At 43.1% G+C, this 23,474-nt stretch overlaps 2 protein-coding genes across 3 annotated transcripts in view; one reads left to right on the top strand and one right to left on the bottom strand.

Moving 5' to 3' along the window:
* VPS4B (vacuolar protein sorting 4 homolog B) overlaps nucleotides 1–4,472 on the bottom strand; it is a 34,157-nt gene extending 29,685 nt beyond the window's left edge. For both annotated transcript variants that reach the window (XM_077890745.1, XM_077890690.1), the window contains exon 1: nucleotides 4,186–4,472. In XM_077890745.1, the coding sequence (XP_077746871.1) occupies nucleotides 4,186–4,212 (27 nt within the window). In that variant the 5' untranslated portion in view covers nucleotides 4,213–4,472. The remainder of the gene's footprint in view (nucleotides 1–4,185) is intronic.
* A 107-nt stretch (nucleotides 4,473–4,579) lies between these two features.
* SERPINB5 (serpin family B member 5) overlaps nucleotides 4,580–23,474 on the top strand; it is a 77,273-nt gene continuing 58,378 nt past the window's right edge. Inside the window, exon 1 of the mRNA XM_077890819.1 lies at nucleotides 4,580–4,869. The gene's annotated coding sequence lies outside the window, so the exon portion shown is untranslated. The remainder of the gene's footprint in view (nucleotides 4,870–23,474) is intronic.

Here is a 23,474-nt window from a genome sequence, read left to right as displayed (position 1 = left end):
TATCTGTGGATACTCACTTCTTGCCTACCTCCTTTAATATAAAGGTAAGCTCCAAGAGCAAGGAACTTCATCTGCAACGCTGCATTATCCCCAGTGCCTGGAACAGTGCCTGCACACACTGGGTACTTAACGAAATTGTTGAAAAACGAAAAAAATTCCCAATTGCTTTCTCAAAATCTTCTTCCTTTTGGTTATTCTACCTCTATCATCTCCAACAACTTTCCCCCACTGGGTATTTTCCTGTCAATGCTGTGTCTTTTTCCTATGCTCTGGAGACCATTCCCACCATCAATCATATGCCACTCTACTGCTCTCCCCAACCTAATCTCCTCACACTTTTTGTTTGTTGGGGTCTCCCTCAGCATAAAAATGTCTGTGAAGCCCTACCTCAGATTCACATCTACAAAACACAAACTAAAACACACCTGCTCTCCCTCATTCCTCGGATCCTCTCCAGTTACATTACTCATCTCTTCACCTCCATAGCAAATTCCCAAAGAGAACCCCAAGTTCATCATGGTTCCTTGATTCTTCCACGGCAATGCTTCCCGTGGACTGCCAAGGTCTCATACTTACCTAACTCTCTCTCCACAGCACTGAACCCTTCTAACAGAAACCTGGATGTGGCCTCCTCCTTCGGTCTTCATGGCACCATTCTCTCTTGGCTTTACTCTGGACTTACAATGATTCTTTTTCAGGAGCCCTTTTCTCTCTTTTTAAATGTCAATATTCCAGAGTTTCTATCTGGTCCTTGTATTTCCTCATCCTATGAACTCTCCAAGATGCCCACAACCTCTGCTACCATCCATATGCTATCAACTCTCAAACCCTTGTTTCAGCCTGGCCCTCCCTCTCTAGTTCTACACATATGTATCCAACTGCTCATTCAACGTTTCCACTTGGTTGTCCCCACAGGCATTTCAAACTCAAAAAGTTCAAGACCACCTGCCCTCAAATATGCCCCTTTTCTAATTATTCCAGAACAAATTCCTCCCCATTCAGATATCCAACCCAGGGATCTGAGAGAAAACCCAGACTCCTCCTGCCCCTCTTTCTAAATGCAGAGCCAAGTTCTTCCTCTTTAAGCTGTCTCTGATCAATCTTTTCAATTCTTTAATAGGTACTACACTACTTTGGCCCTCACCATCTCCCACCACACAGAACCCCACCTCCTAACCTGTGTCCCTGCTTCTAGGCCTGCTACCAGGCAAGTACACACATGGTTGTTTCCTTCTAAAACAAAAACCCAAGCATATTTGCTGATTTTCTATCTACGGTAGGATGAGGACCAATCATCTCTGTGTGGTACACACCTCTCCATGGCTTACCTAGGCCTGTCCTCCCACCTTACACACCCAGTCCCAGTCATACCAAACTAGTGTGACAATCCAGACAACTCAGACTTCAGGCCTTTGTTTACGGTGTACTCTCCACCTAGAATACCCTATCCAACTACTTCTCTGTAAAAACTCTAGCTTCTTCTCCAAGCATTGACACAGTCATGGTCCTCTTGCTGCAAAGCCCTCCTCAACACCCCCAGGCGGCCTAGACTATGCTTCCTCTAAATTTCCACTGTCTCTGGTACATACTTCCAAAGATCACACAGTATCCCCATCACCCAGTTGATGTCTTCTCCCATAAGAATGTAAGCCCTTGGAAATCAAGGGTGATTTATTACTTTTATGATTCCCTAAGACCTAGCAAAATGTATGACACATTTAGGACCTAGTAAACTTGAGTTCTATGCATACTGCATTACTTGCAATTTCTCTCAACCCTCTCCAAGATTTATTACACTTCTAGACTGAGGTATGTACATATTTTTCTTTAGCTGAAACACTTCCCATTTTCTTGTCCAAAAAGGCATAACTTCACAGTGGAAAATAAAACTCCAGAAACTTACAAGCAAACAAACTTGGATTCAAAGCTAACTTCAGTACTAATTAATTACATGTCCAGGGGGCACCTGAGTGGCTCAGTGGTTGAGCACCTGCCTTTGGCTCAGGGTGTGATCGCAGGGTCCTGGGGTCGAGTCCTACATCAGGCTCCACACAGGAGCCTGCTTCTCCCTCTGCCTGTGTCTTTGCCTCTCTCTCTGTATCTCTCATGAATAAATAAATAAAATCTTTAAAAAAATAATTTTATGTCCTGGGTTAAATCCTAACCTCAATAGACTTTGGTTTCTTATACTGTGAAACTGAATTAATACCGAAGAGTTGTTCTGAGGACTAAATGAGATCACACCAAACACCAAGCAATTAGCATCAGTACCTTCCACATTACCTAAGTTCACATCTCCTCTGTGCAACATTTTTTATCCTCGAAGAGTTAGATACGCCCTTCCTTTCTGCCCTCCCACACCAGCCTCTAATTCTATTATAGCATTACTGTGTTATTCTATAATTTTAATTTTTAATGATCTGCATTTCTCTATTAGATTATAAGCATCCTGTTATGGGAAGTTTTGCCTTGTTCAGGGCAAAAGTCATTTGTTATCTAAATATTCTTCATCCAAATTTCCTAGGTTAGAGGGGTAAAAGGCTGAATGAGAAGGGGCACCTGTGACCCAACCACAAGAAAACTGTAACTCCACAGCCCTCCCCGTTTAACACCTGCAACATGCCTTTAGTATGTGTCCATCTCCAACTGACTCACTGAGGAACATCCAACAACCCAATTCAAATATGACGCAAACCGAGTATAGAATGAAAGTGCAATTATTACAAGGGAATAAAGATATCAGTAAACGAATGAAAATTATGTTGCGGAATGTCCAAATTACATACAAAATCTTGACAGATGAAAAGTCAGTGGAATAACACGAGTTAACTGACAAACCAACATGGATGAAGACAGCGCTTTAAAAAAAAAAATCGCCTTTGATATTCAAAGGAACAATACTTTTATCAAAGGAACAATACTTTTTCCAAAACATTTACCAAAAAGTCCCTTTCTGAATGGGGCTACAAAACAACAACAACGATGACAACGTTAAGTGGTGACTGTTCTATCTTAGTAAATGCAAGCCTGTTGGAAAAGATACCGACAAAAATCAACACATGACCTATTCTTTATTCTTGATTCTAAGGAATAAGTCACAGTTGCAATTACAATGTTATGAGACATACAAGACATTTACTTTCACTATCTTTGGGGTCCATTTTCGAGATAGAAGTCCCAGGAAAGCTCCTCACTCCCCCAACCCTTTTTTTTGGTGAAATGTTGAGCTCTATTTCAATGGATCTACTTTCAATGTGTTTCTTGGGCATCAGTTACCCCGGCTTGAGCAAGTCCTCCATTATCCTTGCAGCTTGTACCAGGCACTCAACTAATGTCTGATCCACTACTGCGAGACCAAGCCAAGGATTCAACACAGGTCTTTTATGCTGAACTTTTCCCCAAAATGACTCGGTGGACCGGGGCTCCATGAAGCTAAGTCTCATTCTAAATATCTCTGAAACCTCAGGTCCATTCTGGGGGTGGGAAGCACTATTTCTCAAATTTCTCTTCTCGATGGATTCCATACAGGTAAAACAACTACGTCTAACAGCTTAGGAGTCCATCATGTACCAAACCCCGTACCCGCTGCGTACGGTGGGGAGGTGGACCCACAGAAGAGCTTTAAGATCACCCCTGATTTTGTATACATTTTGGGGAGCCACAGTAAGGCGCACACTAAGGCACAGCTCAACGGATTCATGGATTCCTCCAATTCCAAGGCTGTCCTCATAGTTCTCTTCGCCTGACAGCTAAAAGAGAAGGGCTCTGCCATACACGAGCTTGAGGGACCGGACGACCAAGACCACCTCATCTTCCACTGGTTCAGAGCCGCGCTTTGCAGACGCCACGTTCCTTCCTCTCTCTCAGTGATTGGAGCGTCTGTGCCTCTCATTCAGAGCTCTGCCCAGTTGGTTCCAAAGACGGGAAAAAACAAAAAACAAAACAAAAACCAAAAACCCCACCCCACCTCAAGCAAAGCGAAGCCTCACCTGGCGGGTGGGCGCGGGGGACCCGGGAAGCGGAAGCGAAGAGCCCGCCTCGCCCACCTGCTGCGGGGGCCGGCACCGCCCGCCTCCGCCAGCCACCCGGGCGCGGCCGCGTCCTCCCCCGCCCCCGCCCCCACCGCACCCCCGCGCCGCCCCTCGGCTCCTGCTCTCCAGGGGGCGGGAGAACGGTGGTAAATACCTGGAAGTTGGCCGAGGTGGATGCCATGGCGGAGATCCGAGGCGGCTCTGGGGGAAGAACGAGGACAGAGGAAGCCAACAGCGGCAACGTCGAGTTGCGCCCAGGGTAGCCCCAAACGTGCGCAGGCTGGTGGCTCCCGGACCCCTAGCCCTTTCGGGGACCCGCTCCAACACCACACGGCCCTCCGACACCGCGCGACCCTTCTCACAAAACTTCCGCAATTCTAAGCCCCTCGGGGCTCTCGTCCCGCCTCTGGTCTCAGCTACTTCCGCTTTCGTCATCAGCACGCGCGCCACCCAGTCTCCAGTCACCCCGGTCTCGCCTCAGCCCCCAGGTCTCGCGAGGACGCGCGCTACGTCCCTGAAGCCTTCTGGGACCTTGTGGAAGTGAGGCTGGGCGCACGCGCACTGCGGCTCTGACCTGGCGCCCGGGAGGCCACCTGGAGTTCGTTAAGATCTGTTCTCCTTTCTTCTTTTTCCAAATTCTGGCTCTTTTCACTCCACGTCATGGAGCGTGCTCTGTAGGTCTACGGCTTTGAGTGAAAAAAAACTCACCCCAAGACCCAGCGAGCGGTTGGGCCCCTGGAGCCCCTTACTGCGCCAGAGGGGGCAGTTCGAGCCCCTACCTCGGGACTGTGGAGACTGCTGCTAGCGCCATAGCACCGTGTTGAGCAGTGAGGCCTCGGTAAGCTTCAGGGCTTAGTGCTCGACGCTTTACACCCCGTTCAACAAGCGTTTCTCGAAGGGTCGTCTTGCTTTACGAAGCCCCGAGAATGTTAAAAAGATACGTATTGCCGCTGCCTTCAAGAAGCCCACGGTTTCGGTGGGGAAGCAGGCTCCCGAACACAAACCTTGTGAAGCTGGCAGCTCAGGTGTCTTTTATACCATCTCTAAAGGAAGGTTAGCGGCCTGAGAGGTGAAGTGTTTTGTGTGAGAGCCCATCTCAGGGATCAGTCTCAGAACTAAAACAAGACCTCTCCTCGGCCTTTCTGTTGTTTGTGGCCCCCAAATCCCCTTTTTCTTCTTCCTTTCAGAGTTAAGATTCCCAAAGGGAAGTGGAATAGATACTTGATCGTTCCTTCATTTTATTTCCCACTCACTCTCTTTCCAGTCACCTGGTGTCTCCTAAATAATGAAAGTACTTCCTTTTCCCTTCCTACTAGGTATTGTCAACTACTGAGTTCTTGAAATCCCACATGTAGGGAGACCTAATATTCTTTTCCTGTCTCCTTCACCGTCTCCCCTTCTCACTCCTCTCAACCTGCAGAATTGCCTCAAGGGTCTGATGTCCTCTTCTCTCAAACTAATTCGTCTCTGCTCATCTTCTCCACTTCCTGGGCTTCAGATCTCAATAGAATAGAAATGGCTTCAAATTTAGATCTCTAGGCCCATGCCGTCCTCTGCCTAGCACTCATAACCTCCCAGAGATCTCCAAAGACCACAGTTTTCCCACAAGACAAATTCAACACATTTGAAGCCAGGTTAATGATCTACCCCCAGATTTCCTTCTGTGGTCTCCTTCTCAGAAGATCGTCACTAAAGCTCCATCATCCAGTCTGAAAGCTCAAAGCCTTCCCTCTGCCTGCATCCACCAGTGCATCTTTCTACCCCTCTATCCCTTTCCACTTATTGGTAAAATACTGAAGGGATTGCAGCCCTTACAGTGTCACATAAATAGACATTTAATAAATATTAAACCTTCTAACTGAGCTGCTTAAAATAAATTTATGGTTCCTTAGTGACTATCAGATAAACTTGATTTTCCCTGAAGATACAACCGCACTCCAATTTATCTTTCATTTCAATCCCTAAGTGCCTATGAAACACCCACTAAACACAAGTCTACTAGGCACTAAAAAATGACAAAGATGAATATGATATGTCTTTACCATTCAGGAGTTTACAATTTAGTGGAAGACATTGACACATAATAGGGGAAAGAGAATTCATTGATATGCTTATTGAGTACCTCCATGTGCCAGGATGTTGGGTGTGAACCAAACAGCCAAAAATTCCTCTTTTATTACTACTAATAAATCATATTAATATCATATACCTCCAATATGCAATGAGAAGAGTATCATCTGTGGTATTTTCAAAAATCCATAATTTAAATCTACTTATGAGAAAACACCAGAAAAACGCAAATTGAGGGTTTTTCTACTTCTACAAAATTCCTAAGCAGTGCTCTTCAAAAGTGTCAAAATAATGAAAGACAAAGAAAGGCTGAGAAACTGTCACAGATTGCGGGAAACTAAGGAGACATGACAACTAAACGCAATATGGGATTCTGGATTGGATCCTGGAACAACAACAACAAAAAGAATCAGTAGTGGAAAAACTGATAAAAATACAAATTAAGTCTGAATTTTAGCTAATGGTATTATACTGATACAAATGTCTTAGTTTTGATAAATATGCAAGATAAGAGGTTAACAGCAGGGAAAGTTGGGCAAAGAGTATATGGAGTTCTCTATATGTCTTTGCAACTCTTTTGTAACCATTATTTAAAAATAAAAGTTCAAAAAAAATTCCTGCTCTTTGGAATTTGCATTCTAGTGGGATAAAAACATATTACCTTTTACATGTTTAAAAACATGTAAATCTAAACATGTTACTTGTGTCATGATTTATGAAGTACTTCCACATACATTATTTTATTTCCTAATTCTGTGAAATAGCTCTTAAGTATCCCATATGAAGAAAACTGAACCTCAGAGACATAGATGTTCTCCAATCCACACAGCTTTTTTTTTTCCCCCCACACAGCTTTTAAGTGGCAAAGTTGGAGTTTGATCCCAGATCACCTGACTCCAGATTGAATATTAGAAACAGACAGTGCCAAGCGGCAGAATTGAGGAAGGCAGTACCATGAGGCCACAGAAGAAAGAAGGCTTAATTTGGAATTTCATGAGGAAGATGTCAATTAAACTGAATCTTAAAATCTTAGACTGATTTCGACAGAATCTAGGCCATTTCAGCAGAAGACAAAGCATGAATAAAGGCACAGAAAGTAGATACCAGGCAGGTTTGAGGGATGGCTAGAATGTAGGAACCAAGAGGAGATCTGGGGCAAGGAGTAGCAGGAGAGGAAGCTGAAAAGGACAGGCACTCAAGGCTTTGAATGATAAGGAGTTTGGACTTTGTTCTGTGGGGAATAAGGATTCATTGAGAGGTTCCCCCACCCTTTCTCCTCTCTAACATTTTTCCTTTTCGAAGAAAGTTGATTAAGTACAGTCCTGATTTAATCCAACATTGGTTTTCTGAAAATGGATCTCGAAGTTGTTTGTAGCATGCACCAGGGAGAGAGAGGAGGCTATTGCAACAGTGTTCGGTTTTAGAAAACTTGGTGTACCGAGCCAAACGGTGTGTGTCCCATTCCAGAAGTCCAGCACCTATCTGGACTTTGATTAATACATCCTCTCTCCCACAATTGCTTTCACCACAACAACGTGGTTAAAATCATATCTATTCTTCAAGTGCTAGTTCCAATGTTAGTTCCTTAAGAAACCTTCAAAACATTCCTGAACTTTCCCAGCACTTTCAACCTTAAATTGTCCTTAGATAATGCACACTAAGTCTCTAATACAGTGCCTAGAGCACTGCAGGTACTCAAAAATTGTTAGCCTCATTCACATAGTGTCCATCTTTTCTAGACTATGAAATCACCAAGGGCAAAGACATCTTATTCACTTTTGTAACCACCCCCCGCCATGTCCTTACTCCCTGCATATACAGAGTGTGTGCATATATAGCCAAAATTTTTGTTGAACAAAATGAAATCTCCTTGCCTATGACCACAGGTTTTGGAGATTAAGTTCAGTTCGGTATTAAGTGAATCTTGTGGATGGATTCAGGCTCAGCAAGGTCTTTCATCCAGCCCATCCAGGACCAAGTCCATCTCATTCAAACCATCTTAAAGGAAATGCCTAATATTGAAGCCCTCACTCCATGCCTCACACAGCCACTCAAGTCCACCCAGACAGAAGTCTGGTCCCAACCTGTTGAGTCACCAGCTCCCTCCCTGACCTGGAGCATAACTACAAGGAAGGCAAAGCACAGACAGTTCTGATCACGTGAAAGAAGTGACTCAGGCAGTTCTCGGGCAGGAACCTGTTCTCCATATCAAGCAGCATACCTTTCTGAATATGCTTGGGCTGGAGACCCAGCCCTTCCTCAATAACTGCTATTCATTTTATTTATATGAAGCCACAGAGAGTTTCTGGATTGATAATGTCAATGTCCATCAACCTTATGAAGGAGGGTGTGTCCATTGAAACAGCCATTCATGGTTGTTGATAACCTATGAGCAGATACAATATAAGGCTTTTGTGCAAAAGAAAAGATGAAGTGCTTGTCCTCAAGAACTGTACAGGCTATCAGACCACCTCCCTGACTGTGAATACTTGGAACAAAGAAAATGTGCTTAGGAAGAATTGATTTCAAGCTCCTTTCCCCAATCCTGTTCAACCCAAGTCTTCTGAACAGTTTTGTCCAAGAATGCCTCCTCTGCTCTCGTGTAGATTCAGTATTCAAGTAGTTGCGGCTGAAGACTGGAAACAGTCAAAAACCTCTTCTTTTCCCCTTCAGAGAGTATCAGGTGTGAGTTATATTGGGGTTTTTTTTTTTCAGTGTTCTCCCTCTTTCCAGACCCTTAGGTCAATTAATTACAATTAATTAATTAATTGCTCTTTGCCACTATAATGGAAAAAGCAGCATTTTATAATCTTATACTCTCTGGTACATTTACAGATAAAATGAATTGCTTCATAATGATGCAGTGTAGGGATAAATAGGTTGGAAGTGTGTGTGTGTGTGTGTGTGTGTGTGTGTGTGTGTATCACACAGGAGTGCCATAACTTACTGCCTTGATGACTGTTATAGCTGGGAATGGGTGCAGGATAGAGGGGTTGTCTGCATCAGCAATCTCTTACTTTCTACCTGTTTAAAATTCTCCGTAATAAGGGACTTTTTAAAAATTTTATTTCATACTTGTATTGCACTCTGTTCAGATTCTTTGTCCAGTTTTCTGTTGTGGTGCTCACCTTTCTTTTTTTTTCTCACCTTTCTTTTATTGATTTATTAAGTCCTTTGTAGGTTAAGGAAGTTATCGTTATATGTGTTGCAAATATTTTCCCATTTTGTTCTTTGTTATTACTTTTTTTGGCATGAAAACCTAAGTTTCAACACATTTATTTATCATTCTTTTCCTTTTTATTTTTTGTTAGGTTTAGAAAGATTTTACCCACTACTAGATTATTTAAAACAATGACACTATACCTGTATCTTTGTATAGTATTTTTGACATTAAGTAGTATTTTGACAGTATTATTATTTAGTAGTATTTTATTGTTGCCTTAAATCTTTGACCTCTCTGGAACCTATTTTGGTGTAACAATTGATGTCAAGATCTAGCATTGTTGTTTTATTTATTCCAAGTGGGTAACCAATTGTCCCAATATTATTTATTTAAAATCCATTGTTTTCTCCACTCATCTGTAAAGTTATCTTTAGCATATACCAATTTTCACAAGGATTTGTCTGAAATCTTGTTTATTTTTTCAAAGATTTATTTAAGAGAGAGAGAGAGATGAGAGGAGTAGAGGGGGATGGAGAGAGAAAATCCCAAGCAGAGTCCCCACTGATTGGACAGCTATATGTGGGGCTTATTTCCACGACCCTGAGATCATGAGATCATGACCTAAACCAAAATCAAGGGTCGGACTCTTAACCTACTGAGCCACTCAGGGGCCCCATGAAATCTTGATTATGTTTTAATGATTCCTTTTAGCCATCTTTTCACATGTCAGGAAAACTGTTTTTATTACAGTAGTTTGGTAATACACTTCAGTATTTTGTGGAACTGCCTGATTCATTCTAAGCAGAATGGAAAACTAAGGGTACAGGCTCTGATGTTGGAATGCTTGGTTCAAATCTTGGCTTGAATGCATATCAGATAATTACTTACCCTCTCTGAGATGCTGTTTTTGCTTCTGTAAAATGAAGATAATACTCCCTGTCTAATGGGGATGTGTGAGAATTAAATAAACAACCTAGCATGTAACAGAATTTGGCTTGGAACATGATGGTTAATGCCCACTAACTGTTAGCTATCCGTAATTTTCAGGATATCTGTATTTTCTATTGCTGCATAACAAATTACCACAAACTCAGCAGCTTGAAACAACACACTTATCATCTCCTAGTTTCTGTGGGTCAGAGGTCCTGCCTGGTCTTGCTGGGCTTTCTCCTCAGGGTCTCACAAGGCTGAAATGAAGGCGCAGGCTGGGCTGGGTGTTCTGAAGACTCAACTAGGGAAAGATCTGCTTTCAAGTTCCCTGAAGTTGTTGGTGGAATTCATTTCCTTGTGTCTATGGAATTCATGATAGCTGGCTTCATCAAAACCAGGAATACACATGTATGTGTGCATGTGTGTGTTCATGCACTCACGCACACGTGCGCCCCCCCCCCCCCCCACACACACAATCCCTGTTGTTTCAAGTCTCTGACCTCAGAGAAGGCTCAGACCCTCTTTTAGTAGGGTTTACCTGGTTAGGTTATACTCACCCAGGATAATCTCCCTTTTGATTAACTCCAAGTCAGTGAATCAGGGACTTTCATTACATCTGCAAAGTCTCTTCACTTTTGCAATTTTTGTTCTTCCTATAAAGGAGATAGGAGAAATAACTACTCTGTTCTTGACATAAGAGAAATATATAAGATTTCATATTACAAATACTACATTCACAGGCAGCTATACAATTTTTGTTGGTAGTCTATATATCTCTACCTCTATATGTGTAAATATATATGATTTTTTTACAGCACTATGATAATTATATTCATTAAGATAACAAAAATAGATAATAAAAATGGAGTGGCTAAAGATAGATGCTTATAAAGAAAATCTTCATGATAAATCACTGCCTTGGAAAATTACATGGAGCAGAAGCATTTGGTTTAGGAAGAGGAATCACATCTGTACCTTTGAAATATGCTGACGAATACATATTCTAGCAACAAAATTGACTTGGACTTAGAAGCTCTTATTGTCCGTTGAGAGTTCCTTTTCTAAAATCTCGTTCTTGTTTTCTTTTGAACAGGCAACATTTCCCAAAGATTGCTATCACTAAATCAACACAGAGATCTAGGGGGAGAGTGTTGGGGTGGAATCATTTTTAGTCCAAAAATCAGCCTCCATTTACTTCTCATGGATTAGTTCCAGAAGAAGGACTTAGGAGAATTTAGGTTCAATCTCAGAACAGCCCCCAGCATCGGATAGTACAATCTCCCAAATAGCAACAATGCCATCATCAAGCTAATGACTGTCTATATTAGCAAAGAAAATTTGCATTTTGTTATCTAAATGAACACATTCTGTGGAATTATAGTCTAAATCAGTTGTTCATTGTCCCATTTGATTGCTAAATTAAGTCAACTCCACAACAAGATTAAGCAAAAATAAAATGAATACATCATAAGAGTAGCAATTATGTGTTGTACCAGAGAGGGCTTGAACATGATGTCTGTTTAATAGTGTTGTTGTTTTTTTTATCTTCTGAAAATAGTGTAAATCTCCCTCCACTCTTTCAGAAGCTCATTAGTATCGACTTCAAGCAAATCTGTCCAGATCTTCAGCTTTACTTCCATCTTCATTTTCTTCCTTTTCAGACTTACATCTGCAAAGATTTTCAAAAAGATATCATTGTGTCAGAAAAAAAAGTTGGTTGTGGTTTTGTGTGGTATATGTAGAGAAGCCTCGTGATTTAATTACTAGGTAGACATTTAGTAAATGGCAGTATGGTACATTTCTGAGTAACAAATGAGGATAGTATTCTGGGTAGAGGAGAGTGTGGGGGCCAGGAATGGACCCTAATTCAATCTGACCACCCTGAGATTGAATATCAACAGGCGACTTCTTTGCGATACATCAGTTTTCCTGTTTAGTATTTAAAAACAAATTTGAAAATGACATATATCAATGGCGAGATGACAAACCAAAAAATCGCCAAACCTAAGGAATGTTTTAGTGAAAGCTGCTGTTTCAATGCATGTGAAGGTCAATACTTTAACCAGATAGGACATTTAATTCCCTATCCTTACTCTATTTGTAACTGTGTTGGACTTTGCGATCAAAGCATGTGACATGGAATTCTTATTTATATGTGTAAATAGATGTGAACCCAGAGACTCTAAGACAATAAATAACACGTGTATGCTAGAACCAACAATGTTTTTCTTAAAAAATGTTTTGAGTCTCATTGACACACAATGTGACATTGGTTTCAGGTGTGCAGCTTAGTGATTCAACAACTCTACACCTTATGCTGTGCTCACCACGGTGTCCCTACCACCTGTCATCATACATCATTATGGTATCATGGACAATGTTCCCTATGCCTTGGACCAACAACTCAACCAACTGGTGCTGATTGAGCTTCAGTTAGGTGTGCAGCACCCAAATCTGGTATTTAGATGAATCCCCATGAGAAGTCAAACATGATCCTTTCTCCCAAGAACTGCTAACACAGAAAGATAAAGCAGTTGCAAATAGGAAGCAATCTTCAGAGGTCAAATGCGTGATAAATACATACAAATATGCCCAATGAGTTAAAAACAAGTAGTGAGAAATGTTGGCTGCGAGGATCGTAGAGATAGTTGGGCTTGAATTGGCATAGAGAGAAAATTAAGATATAATGAAGGAATTTACATTTATTCATATAAAGACACTCTGTGCTCCTGAAGAGAGTTATCCTTTTGTATTATTCAAATTATAATTACAAAATGGGAGTCTTGAAAGCTTAAGTGTTTATTCATAATCTTGGCCAAAGTCCACCCTAGAAGAAAAGTAAGGATAGGTTAAAAACCACAGCCAATTCAATTATTTAATTTCACTGTATTAAAGCTCAAGATTGCCAAATGATCTCATTACCAAATTATATCCTAAGGTCATGCTGGGAAAATAAGCGAATCTATGCCAGACAAACTACTCCCAAGGGCAATTCTTGGCCATTGATGTTGTGAAGTTGCAAAATGGCTATGCTTTTCATTGGATAAATCCATCCTCCACCCTTGGTGTTCTAGGAGAGTTCCTCGATGTACCTAACCTAGTGCAACAAAGCGTGGGGCCACTCAGGTACGTGTGAAAGACAACTGGTAGCAGTCTGAAGAGCAATTTTGTAATAGACTTTATAAAGAGGCAACTCAAGTCTATAAAAATCATAGAAGAAAGCAGCAAATGGCAGCGTTAATGACAGGTGCTTTCCATATGTTGTTTTGATCAGGTATTCACAGGTTGTTAAAATACTATAGTAAGAGATAGGATGCCTAGAGAGGTGATAAAGTGTGAAAAGACGGAATTGTTCAGCTTTGATGATTCATGTTTTTGGGCCTGGTTTTGAAATGGTGGGACTTCGTAGAAGCAAAAAAGCTCAAGTTCTCTCTTAAAAGAGAAAGGATACTACCCTATCAAAGCAAGGAATACCCTTAAAGAAAATGGTTTTATTGTGCCAGTGAGAAATTCCAGAAAAGGGATATTATAAGAGCCTCCAAGGGGCAGATTTAGGTCAGGGGAAATATATACCTTGGAGAGAGATGGAGACGTTAACTTATTCAGAAGTCCACTCGCTTCAAAGACCCCAGAGTGTAAAGTATCATGTAATTGATCCAAGAGGACAATATGTCAATCAACAAATCTAAATCCAGTTGACTATTATGTGAAAGGCATCTAACCCTCCAAGCTCCTTCTAAATTTCTCGAATGAATAAGGCCAGCATTGTGCATTGATTGTCTGACTAATGGCTATTACAAGACAAATATATTTTAGAAGTGCCAACAGTGATGTCGTAATTTTATAGTGTGGTGGAAAGAGCTCTCTCTGGGCTTGGATTCTGATGTCCCGGGTGTTAATCCTGACTGTTCCAGTCAACACCTTTGTGGCTTTTGTTAGAGAGTTAAAACACGGGTTCTGATGGAACAGGTGTGATTTAACCAGAAGATCCTAATTCTATACTCAGCTATGCCACTCCCTTGCTTTTAGACCTTTTAGATCATTAGCTTCTTTTGACTTTGGTTTGCTTGTTTGTGAAGAGGTTGAGCTAGATCATATCTAAAATCTCGTGCTGCTTTAAACCAATCCCTTGAAGCACAGTGTGATTATATTACTTGAAATTACTGTGGGGACGCCTGGGTTGCTCAGTGGTTTGAGCATCTGCCTTCAGCTCAGGGAGTGATCCCGGGTCCGGGGATCGAGTCCTGCGTCGGGCTCCCTGCGAGGAGCCTGCTTCTCCCTCTGCCTATGTTTCTGCATCTCTCTGTGTCTCTCATGAATAAATAAATAAAATCTTAAAAAACAAAGAAATTGCTGTGGGTGCTTAGACTTGCATTTCGGTTAACACATCAGATTACTGCAGCACTGACATATACTAGAAAGTACTAGAGATTCTGAAGGGAGACCTGAGGTCAGGCACTTAGCTGCTCTGAAACTTAGTTGATTTATCTTTAAAACTGGACTAATAATTCTTCCTTTATGGGATTCCTGCAAAGATGGGAGATAATGAACTCTGATGTCTGGCTTGTAGCGGACATTCAATAAATAGTGGTGCTTTTAATTTTTCCCTCTATGAACGACTCGATGCCAGGGTGCAGCATTATTCCTGTGGGAAAATGAAATGGCCAGTATCACAACCCACAGCTTCTAGGGCATCCCCATGGCTAACGCGCTATAATGCTATCTTTTGTAATGTAGATGGTGATTAGGTAGGAACTTTTAGAAAAACTTACTAATGGGCTCCAGTGGGAGTCCATTACTTTGCAAAGGTATTGGATGTTGCCTTTGTAATGTCTTTTACTCAGATCTTACTGTTAATTCTGACACTTAATGCCCATGGCTTCCCCAGTGAGGCCAGCCTTGGCCGGTCCTAAGTTCACGTGCAGGCTCTAATAGGGGTCAGCTTGGCGTTGTTTTCTTCTATTATTCTTTCAGGCCCCTCTTTCCACCACTATCCCTGGCACGTGGGGTCCCCCACGGCCCTGTGCTTCTGCATTTTGCCACATCTGGATACTGCTGGATGCTTGCTCTTTCTCTCAGGCAAACAGAACCACCCACGCGCTTCTGCCAACCTTGGCCACTTCCTTTCTTTTTTCCTAAGATTTTATTCATGAGAGACACACAGAGATAGAGAGAGAGAGAGAGAGAGAGAGAGAGAGGCAGAGACACAGGCAGAGGGAGAAGCAGGCTTCATGCAGGGAGCCTGATGTGGGACTCGATCCCAGGTCTCCAGGATCAGGCCCTGGGCCTAAGACAGCGCTAAACCACTGAGCCCCGGGGCTGCCCTGTTCATTTGCACCAATAGTGATCATTAAAAGGTGCAAAGTTAGAAACCCTTTCTCTGTTTTTTTAGAGACCCTTTACATTTGACACACTTGTGTTAGATTCTGGAAGTGACTTCGATTGATTAACTTATCCCCTTTCTGAGCCCTGTCACTCTTGTTCTTGGACCTGGAACTTCTTGCTGGGGCTCCTGGGTGAGCTTTGATAGTAGTGTTTCCAGCTTGGAGGGTTTCACTGGCAACGTCCTGTCTAAGGCACTGTCCCTGTTCGCAGAGGGTTTGTAGTCTGTTCCCACATGGAGAGACCAGGAGCAGCCAGTCCCAAGAGAGAAGCACGAGCCGAATGTTCTAAGCAGCACAAGCTGCAGGAGGGAGAAGAGATGGCTGTGGGCTGAACCAAGCTGGCTGCTCAGGGCAACATACTCTGGAGCTGGCTATTGGTGGTGAGATGGGAGAGGCCTGGCCAGGTGCAGGGGTGGAGGGGGCAGGATGACCTGAACATGTGGTTTGTGCAGATTCTTACCCAGAGAGGTCCTACAGGAGATTCTTACTTCCTAATCCATTCATAAGCTCATCTTTGCTGTGGATATTCTTTTTAGCCTACCACAGCACAGAAAAGCAGCTGTCACGTACTGCATGTGTGAGCTTGGCTAGATCATGTGTCTGACTGAATTTTTTCAACAGGTACAGCCGGCATTAAGGGTTAATGTGACAATTAAGAGGGAACCCATTTTACTGGGAGGGAGCAGGCCCTCGATAAACATGAGATGTCACCTCTTCCTCTGCTCCACATAAGTATATCCATGAGAGGTGGAATTGGGCCATATTTATCTCTATGGTTTATGAATTTTATATTAAAATTTATTCACAGATTAATGAACATATGTAGCTGGGTAAACCCAAATGTAGTAGATCGGCATTTCCTAGCTCTTTGTTATTTCTGGAATATTTCTGTGATGGACTGAAAGAAAATAAAAAATAGTTTTAAGGAAATCTTGTCAAATGTATAAGCACAAAAAGGAGAAGATTGTGTCTGGGGTTTTTGGTGGCCCAGCTTCCAAATGGCCTTTGCTTGTTTAGGGGACCCCTGGAGTTTTAGTCTTCTAGGGCTGTCATAACAACGTATCACCAATGTGGTGGCTTCAAGCACTGGATTTATTTTTTTAAGATTTTATTTATTTATTCATGAGAGACACAGAGAGAGGCAGAGACATAGGCAGAGGGAGAAGCCGGCTCCCTGCAGGGAGCCCGATGGAGGATTTGATCCCACAACCCCAGGATCACAACCTGAGCCAAAGGCAGATGCTCAACCACTGAGCCACCCGGGCATCCCCAAGCACTGGATATTTATTCTCTCACCGTTTTGGGGGCTGGGAGTCCAAACCAAAGTGTTGGCAGAGCCACGCTCCCTCTGAAGGCTCTGGGGAGGAGACTTGCTTGCCTTTCCTGGATTCTGGAGCTGCCTGTAATCCTTGGTGTCCCTTGGTTTGTAGACAAATCACTCTAATCTCTGCCTCTGATGTCCCATCGTGTTCTCCTTGTGACTGAGCTTCTGTGTTGAGATTTCTATTTTCTTATGAGGACTCCAGGATCTTGGATCCAGGGCTCACCATAGCCAGTGTGACCTCATTTTGATTTGATTACTTCTGCTTGTCAGCCTGGAGGCTGGGGTAGAGAGGGTGGAGGGGGCAGTCTCCCTGGGGGGTAGAGCGTGAACTCACAACCTCAGCTTGGGTGCTCTTGTCTGAGCTTTTGAATCCTGAGCAAACAGGTGGCCCTATGTGGCCAGTGGCAGTGGCTCACAGGGAGGGTGAGTGGGGGAGGTTCTGGTCTCCTTTGGTTCCCACTTAATTCCTGAACTTGATTCTCTGGCTTTCCCTTCAGTTCTATAATTGTCCTAATATCCTCTCAACAAATTCCCTCTCCTTTGTTTGAATTTGACAAAGTCAGCTTTTCTTTTTCGCAGACAAGGACTCTGAGTAGCAGCAATATCAGCAAACTAATTTATTGTCCAAATCTTACCATAAAGTCTCAAGGAGAAGCAGAACCCAGGGACAATTAGCTTCAAAAGAGTAACTGCCATTAAGAACATTAGTTGTGACAGGACATTAAGTATTGATTGACTACCAAGTCACCTTTTGTTTGTAAATATTTTATACAAATGACAAAGGATAGAGCTCCTTTATAAATAAAGTAGTTACATCAGAAGATTTTGGAATCTGACTCCTCAATGTCTAGAGATCTGAAGGAATTAAAATTATTTTTAAAGTTGTAATTCAAAAGGGTTTAAGGGAAAAAAAACTAAAAGAGTTGAAATACTGCTTTTTATTATTGCTGGGCTGTCAGAACAGTTCCCTAATATCAGATCCATGTGCGAATTTTGAAGAAATTCTTTGACTCAGGGCACCTGGGTGGCTCAGTTTTGAGCATCTGCCTTTGGCTCAGGTCGTCATCCCGGGGTCCTGGGATCCAGTTCCCCATTGTGCTCCTTCTCCCTCTGCCTATGTCTCTGTCTTTCATGAATAAATAAAAATCTTTTTTAAAAAGAAAAATTTCTACTCAATATTAATTAATACATTTTCTTAGTTCAATCAATCTAGCTGTTAATTAACAATCTGAAGTTGGTTAAAAAGAATTTCTATTTCCAACAGTACCGAGATTTCCCATCGTCGGCGTGGTGCGAGGTCCCTCTAGTGGCTATTTACAGAAACTACAGTTCCTAGTTGACACGGATTTAATTAAAAGCCGGCAGTTTACCATTTCTTGTATTCCCTTCCTGAAAATCGCCAGGGGTAGTAGCCTCAGGGCAAGAACAAGAAAAGGCACTGTTTAGGAAACCAACGGTTAGGGAAATCTTGGCTGACAGCTCTCTGGGTTGAAATGAAAAATGCCTCTCTGTAGAATAATGTTGCCTAATAAAAGTAATTCAAGGCCCCATCTATAATTTTAAATTTCCTAGTGGCCACATGAAAAAAATTAAAATGAAACAAGAAAATTGATTTTAATGATGTATTTTTATTTAACCTAATATACCCAAAATATTATCACTTCAGCATGTTACCAATATGAAAATGAATGAGGTGTTTGTTTGTTTACACCATTGTTGCACCAGGCTTTTGAAATCTGGGGTGTATTTTGCACTTGAGCTCATCCTGATTTGGGCTAGCCACATTTCAGATATCCAGTAGCCCCATGGGGCTAGTGGCTAATTAGCACAGGACTAGAGAAACTCCAAAGGCAAGAACACGAGGGATATGGCCTCAGCTGTTTCATAATTTACAATTCACAGCTCAGGGCGGCATCTGACAATTTGCCCCAAATCTGTTTAGACAAGGACCATAAACATGGATGAATTGACTTCAGGAGCCTAGAGCCTAGAGATTCATGTTTCCTGTGCATCGTTGCCAGTGGAGCCTACGTTGTATAAGGGTGCTGGAAAGTTCGTTTGATGTCCTACACCAAGAGCTTTCAAACGTTTAGACCCTCTTGGCTGACAGTTGCATCTGGGAGGTTGCTAAAGATGGACAGTCAGTACAGGTGGTGTGGGGGCCACATTCCTATTGGATGGTCCCTAATGGCTCTGGGACTCTCCACCCAGTATGTTTCTGTGGGCTCTTGGGATAACTGCAACCCTCAGCTGTAGAGCTGTACCCAAGCCCCATGTCTGGGCCCAGGAACCCAGACAACCTGGAGACCGCTGGTCACACGCTTGGCTGCTTTCCCTCCCCTTCCTGTGGGCTCTGAGGCTGGGTGGGCTAGTTAAACATAAGAGGCATATATAAAGCTAAACTCACAAATCAACATATGTAATTTAACTAATTAAAATAAGCCTGTAATTAAACCGATTAAATTTACTATTGATCTTGAAGCTCTTTGTCCTCAAGGGCATTTTGGTTGGGTCTAATTAGAAGGAGCCACGGGTTATGGTGGAAGGGGGTGGCGTTTCTAACAGTATATATGTCTTTCTGCCCCAGAATGGGAGTCTACCCCAGGGAGGTAATCAAAGATGCAGACCAAGAGATCCACAGGTGAAGCTGTTCAACATGGCCTTGTTTTAGGAGGGAAAAACAGAAGCACCTTAAACATTCAACATTAGGTGTTTGCTTCCGTGTATCCCCATATGATAGACATTATGCAGCTTTCAAAGTAAGGCTTCATGAATGTTTTTCCTCTTTGTTTTTGGTTTTGGGTTTTGCCAGTGATACCCAAGAGTTCTGAATGGCTTGTTATAGAAGGTGTCAGCCCCCCACCCCCACCTCCACCCCACCGCACCCTGGCCCTTTGCTTCCATCTTTCATCTTCCTAAAGGTCCCCTCTTTCACCTCTTCTGAGCAGGCCATTTTAAAGATTTATTTATTTATTTGATAAAAAGAAAGAGGGAGAGAGGTGGGGAGGGGCAGAGGGAGAGGGAGACAGAGAATCTCAAGCTGACTTCCTGCTGAGTGTTGAGCGGGCAATTGGGCTCCATCTCACCACCCTGAGGTCAGGGCCCGAGCTGAAACCAAGGGTCAGAGGCCTAACAGACTGAGTCACCCTGTTGCCCCTGCCACTTAAGAATGTACTTCTAGTTCTTCAAAGAGCACGCACAGATTTCTACTTCTGGATTTTTCAGCTTTAGTTATTATCTTTCAGCTTTTCACTCTGGAAAGTGAGGATTTAGCCCATTCTCTTCCTATCCCCACCACAAAAGCTCCCCTTTGCCATTTCCTCTCTGAGAGTTTCTGTCCCTCCTCAGACTCGGTTGGTTCCTGTGCTCAGTTTACCCCACACGCTGCTCTCCATCTTAGCTCTTGCCCCACGTTAGATAATAAACATTCACTGGATTCCTTGCTCCATGGGGAATCTCTGAGGATAAGGTCTTCACCTTTCTGGCCTGTGTCTTAGGTGTTTAATACATCCCACATGACTTTCAAGGGATACATAAATTAAACAAGGCACCTGGCAGTCTGTCAGCTGCTGCTGCAAGAAGAGTATGGAACACCAGTGGCCACAAAGCATCCCCACAAGGAATTCTAGACGAGGGATTTCCATCTCTCCACACCTGTTACTATATCTTAACCAGCATCCCTCTCCCCCGACCATCCTCCCCTGACTCTGCTTCCACAGTGAGGTTGCTCTTATTTCCCCATCTTTATATTGGCCAACTTTGTCTACAACTGGGAGACCTAAAGGTAAATCAATTAAGGTCCTTTAAATAGAGAGCTCAGTGAGAATTGTGTCTTCTCCTAAAGAAAGAGAAATAAGACAGTTTTAAATTAGGACAGTTTAAAGACTCAGGAGAAAGCCCAAAGTTAGAGGTGGGACTTTTATTTATTTATTTTCAGAAATGTGTCCCAAGTAGAAACTGTGATAGAGCAGAGTGGGGTGTGTTCCAAGACAAGTCACCCATTTACTTTTTTTTAAAAGATTTTATTTATTTATTCATGAGAGACACAGAGAGGCCGAGACACAGGCAGAGGGAGAAGCAGGCTCTGGGCGGGGAGTGCGATGGGGGACTCATCCCAGGACCCCAGGATCATGGCCTGAGGGCCCAAGCCAAAGGCAGACAATCACTAAGTCACCCAGGCATCTCGACTTTCACTATAAGTTAACTCATGTTAGACGTTAGACCAGAATTTTGTCAGTGGTTAGATTGCCTTATTGAGGAGCTTGCACATATTTGTGGAGGTTTGTGAGTAGAGTATCTACCAAATTCTGCTGAATACCTAGTATAAGACAGGGACCATGCCGGACTGTGCGCATAGATGCAGTCAAAAAGACGTGGATCTTACAGTCCACTTGAGGAGATAATCACAATAATAAGTAAATAGTAAAATAGATGATCACAATTATGAGTACAATAAAGTACAATAAAGGATGAAGAGGATGTGGGGAGGAGGTGGGAGGGGGAGTTACGGAAGGTGTCTCTTGAGAGAACTGGATGAAACTTACTTCCCCTGGGGAGAAGATTGTGGGGATGTGGTGTCATGGTTTAAAGTCAAATTCCAAGTACTTTAATGCGTGGAGATAGAACAGGCATAATAAGGAAATGTTTACAGATACAAAGTAAATTATGCATTAATGTGATGAACTTTCGTGATCCTGGGGTCCTGGGATCGAGTCCCGCATTGGGCTCCTTGCAAGGAGCCTGCTTCTCCCTCTGCCTATGTCTCTGCCTCTCTCTTTGTGTCTCTCATGAATAAATAAAATCTTTAAAAAAATGTAAGTTGTTGGATAATTGAATTTAATTATAATATAGAGAAAAGAAAGTCTGGCTACTTAGAAGTCAGTTCAGCTAACATTCAGTCATTCGGAGGGGGCATTCCTGATTTATAACCTTGCCACTCCCAGAACGAACTCAGCCATATTCATCTTAGCTTTCCAGGCACTGTTCCCTCCCCCAGGGTGGATATTAGGATGTGATGGGTTCACATGGAAGTGTGTGGGCATGGAAGGGGCGGCCACGGCCTGCCCAGATGTCCTCCCATGCGTACACACACACTCTAGGAACATCATTTCACCTGGCGAGTCGCCCCACTGGCAACCCCAGGGAGAGCCCCTCTGGCAGCCTGCTGTCTCTCTGGGTCTCTTGCTGGATTTGAGGCTCAGGTCTTGCCTGGTCTTGGATTCTGAAACTTCAGTGAGAGCTTTATCGTGTGCTCTTTCTTCTCCTTCCCGACTTGCCAAGGGGAAGGCAGATTGCGTGGCTCCCACAGTGACAATGACCACCTTCTTCCTTTTCAAACCTCCCTCCTCCTTCTTCCCAAATGAGAGGCTCTTCTGTTTTACTGGAGTGGGTGTGGGGCCTGGGAACCCAGCTCTATTATTCCCCCTTTCTCATCTTTTCGGCCTTATTACTCCTTTCAACACTGTTGTTCGTTAATTCAGCCCCCAAGCTGGGGCTGCAGGGCAGGCCAGAGAGGTAGATGGAGGGGGAGCCACCTGCGATGACATCTCATGAGCCCCCTCAGTTCACAGGAGAAGCAGGCATCCCAAAGTGGTCCTGGCTGGGGAGAGTGGGTGGTTGGCTGGGGCTGACGGGGGTCTGGGGAGAGCTTGGAGGTCATCAGGACAGAGCCCACAGCCTGAGAAACAGCAGGGTCAGAGGTCAGCACCAGGAACCAGTGAGGGAGGGTGTTGGGACTCCGGGGAACTGAGTCAAGATGAGTGTTGTGCTAGCCACAATGGAGGAGTTCCAAGGGAACAGAACTTAACCCATATTCCATTTTGTGCCATGGTTCTAAAAATTTTATTTATTACTCTTTTCATGTTTTCCATTCAAGCATTATTGTTGAAACATGATTGCTTATTTTATTTCTTGGGCATGAAAACTTGCTTTCTTTTATCCTGGAGTAAATGCGTAGACATTTGAAAGCACAATAAATTAAGAGCATGTGGTAGCTTATAAAAATATTACTCGCCCTTCCCAAGCCCAGCGTGTCTGAGTGGGTCAAGCTGAGTGTCTCTTTTAAATGTGCTGTCTGAGTGGGGCAGCGGTGATGTCACTCATTGGCAGTAGAGCCAGGAGAGCCAGTCGTCATTGAGGCTGACAGACGTTAGAAAAAAACGAGTCCCCAGGGAAACGTGTTGCTCTGCCTCTGGTTCCTTGAGATGTAAATATGTCTCTGGGAATGCACACATATATGCGTTCCTTCTTATCACCACATAAATATTTATCCCGAAGTTGGAATGAATGTTATGATGGATCAGTGTGGTCAGCATTCATTCCTCAAAGGTACTGTTCAGGAATTCCATTCCTGGGGTGACCAGGATCTAAAATAGGATCCTTTTTAAAAACTGTCCCCCCCCAATTCCCTCCTTGCCCTTCCTCAACGTGTGAGCTCATTGTATCGAGCCAAGATTCTGTAAGAACAGGGTTTGCCCCATGCCATGATGAAACATTCTTTTCAAATGTGCAACAGAAATACACTCATTCATACCTGCGTACAATCTGGTGGTTCTCTTGCAGGGGCCTGTTTG

Source organism: Canis aureus, chromosome 1 (genome assembly GCF_053574225.1).
Source record: "Canis aureus isolate CA01 chromosome 1, VMU_Caureus_v.1.0, whole genome shotgun sequence".
Taxonomy (NCBI): domain Eukaryota; kingdom Metazoa; phylum Chordata; class Mammalia; order Carnivora; family Canidae; genus Canis; species Canis aureus.
Note: the sequence above shows the minus strand (reverse complement) of the source record. Positions and strands in the feature narration are given on the sequence as shown.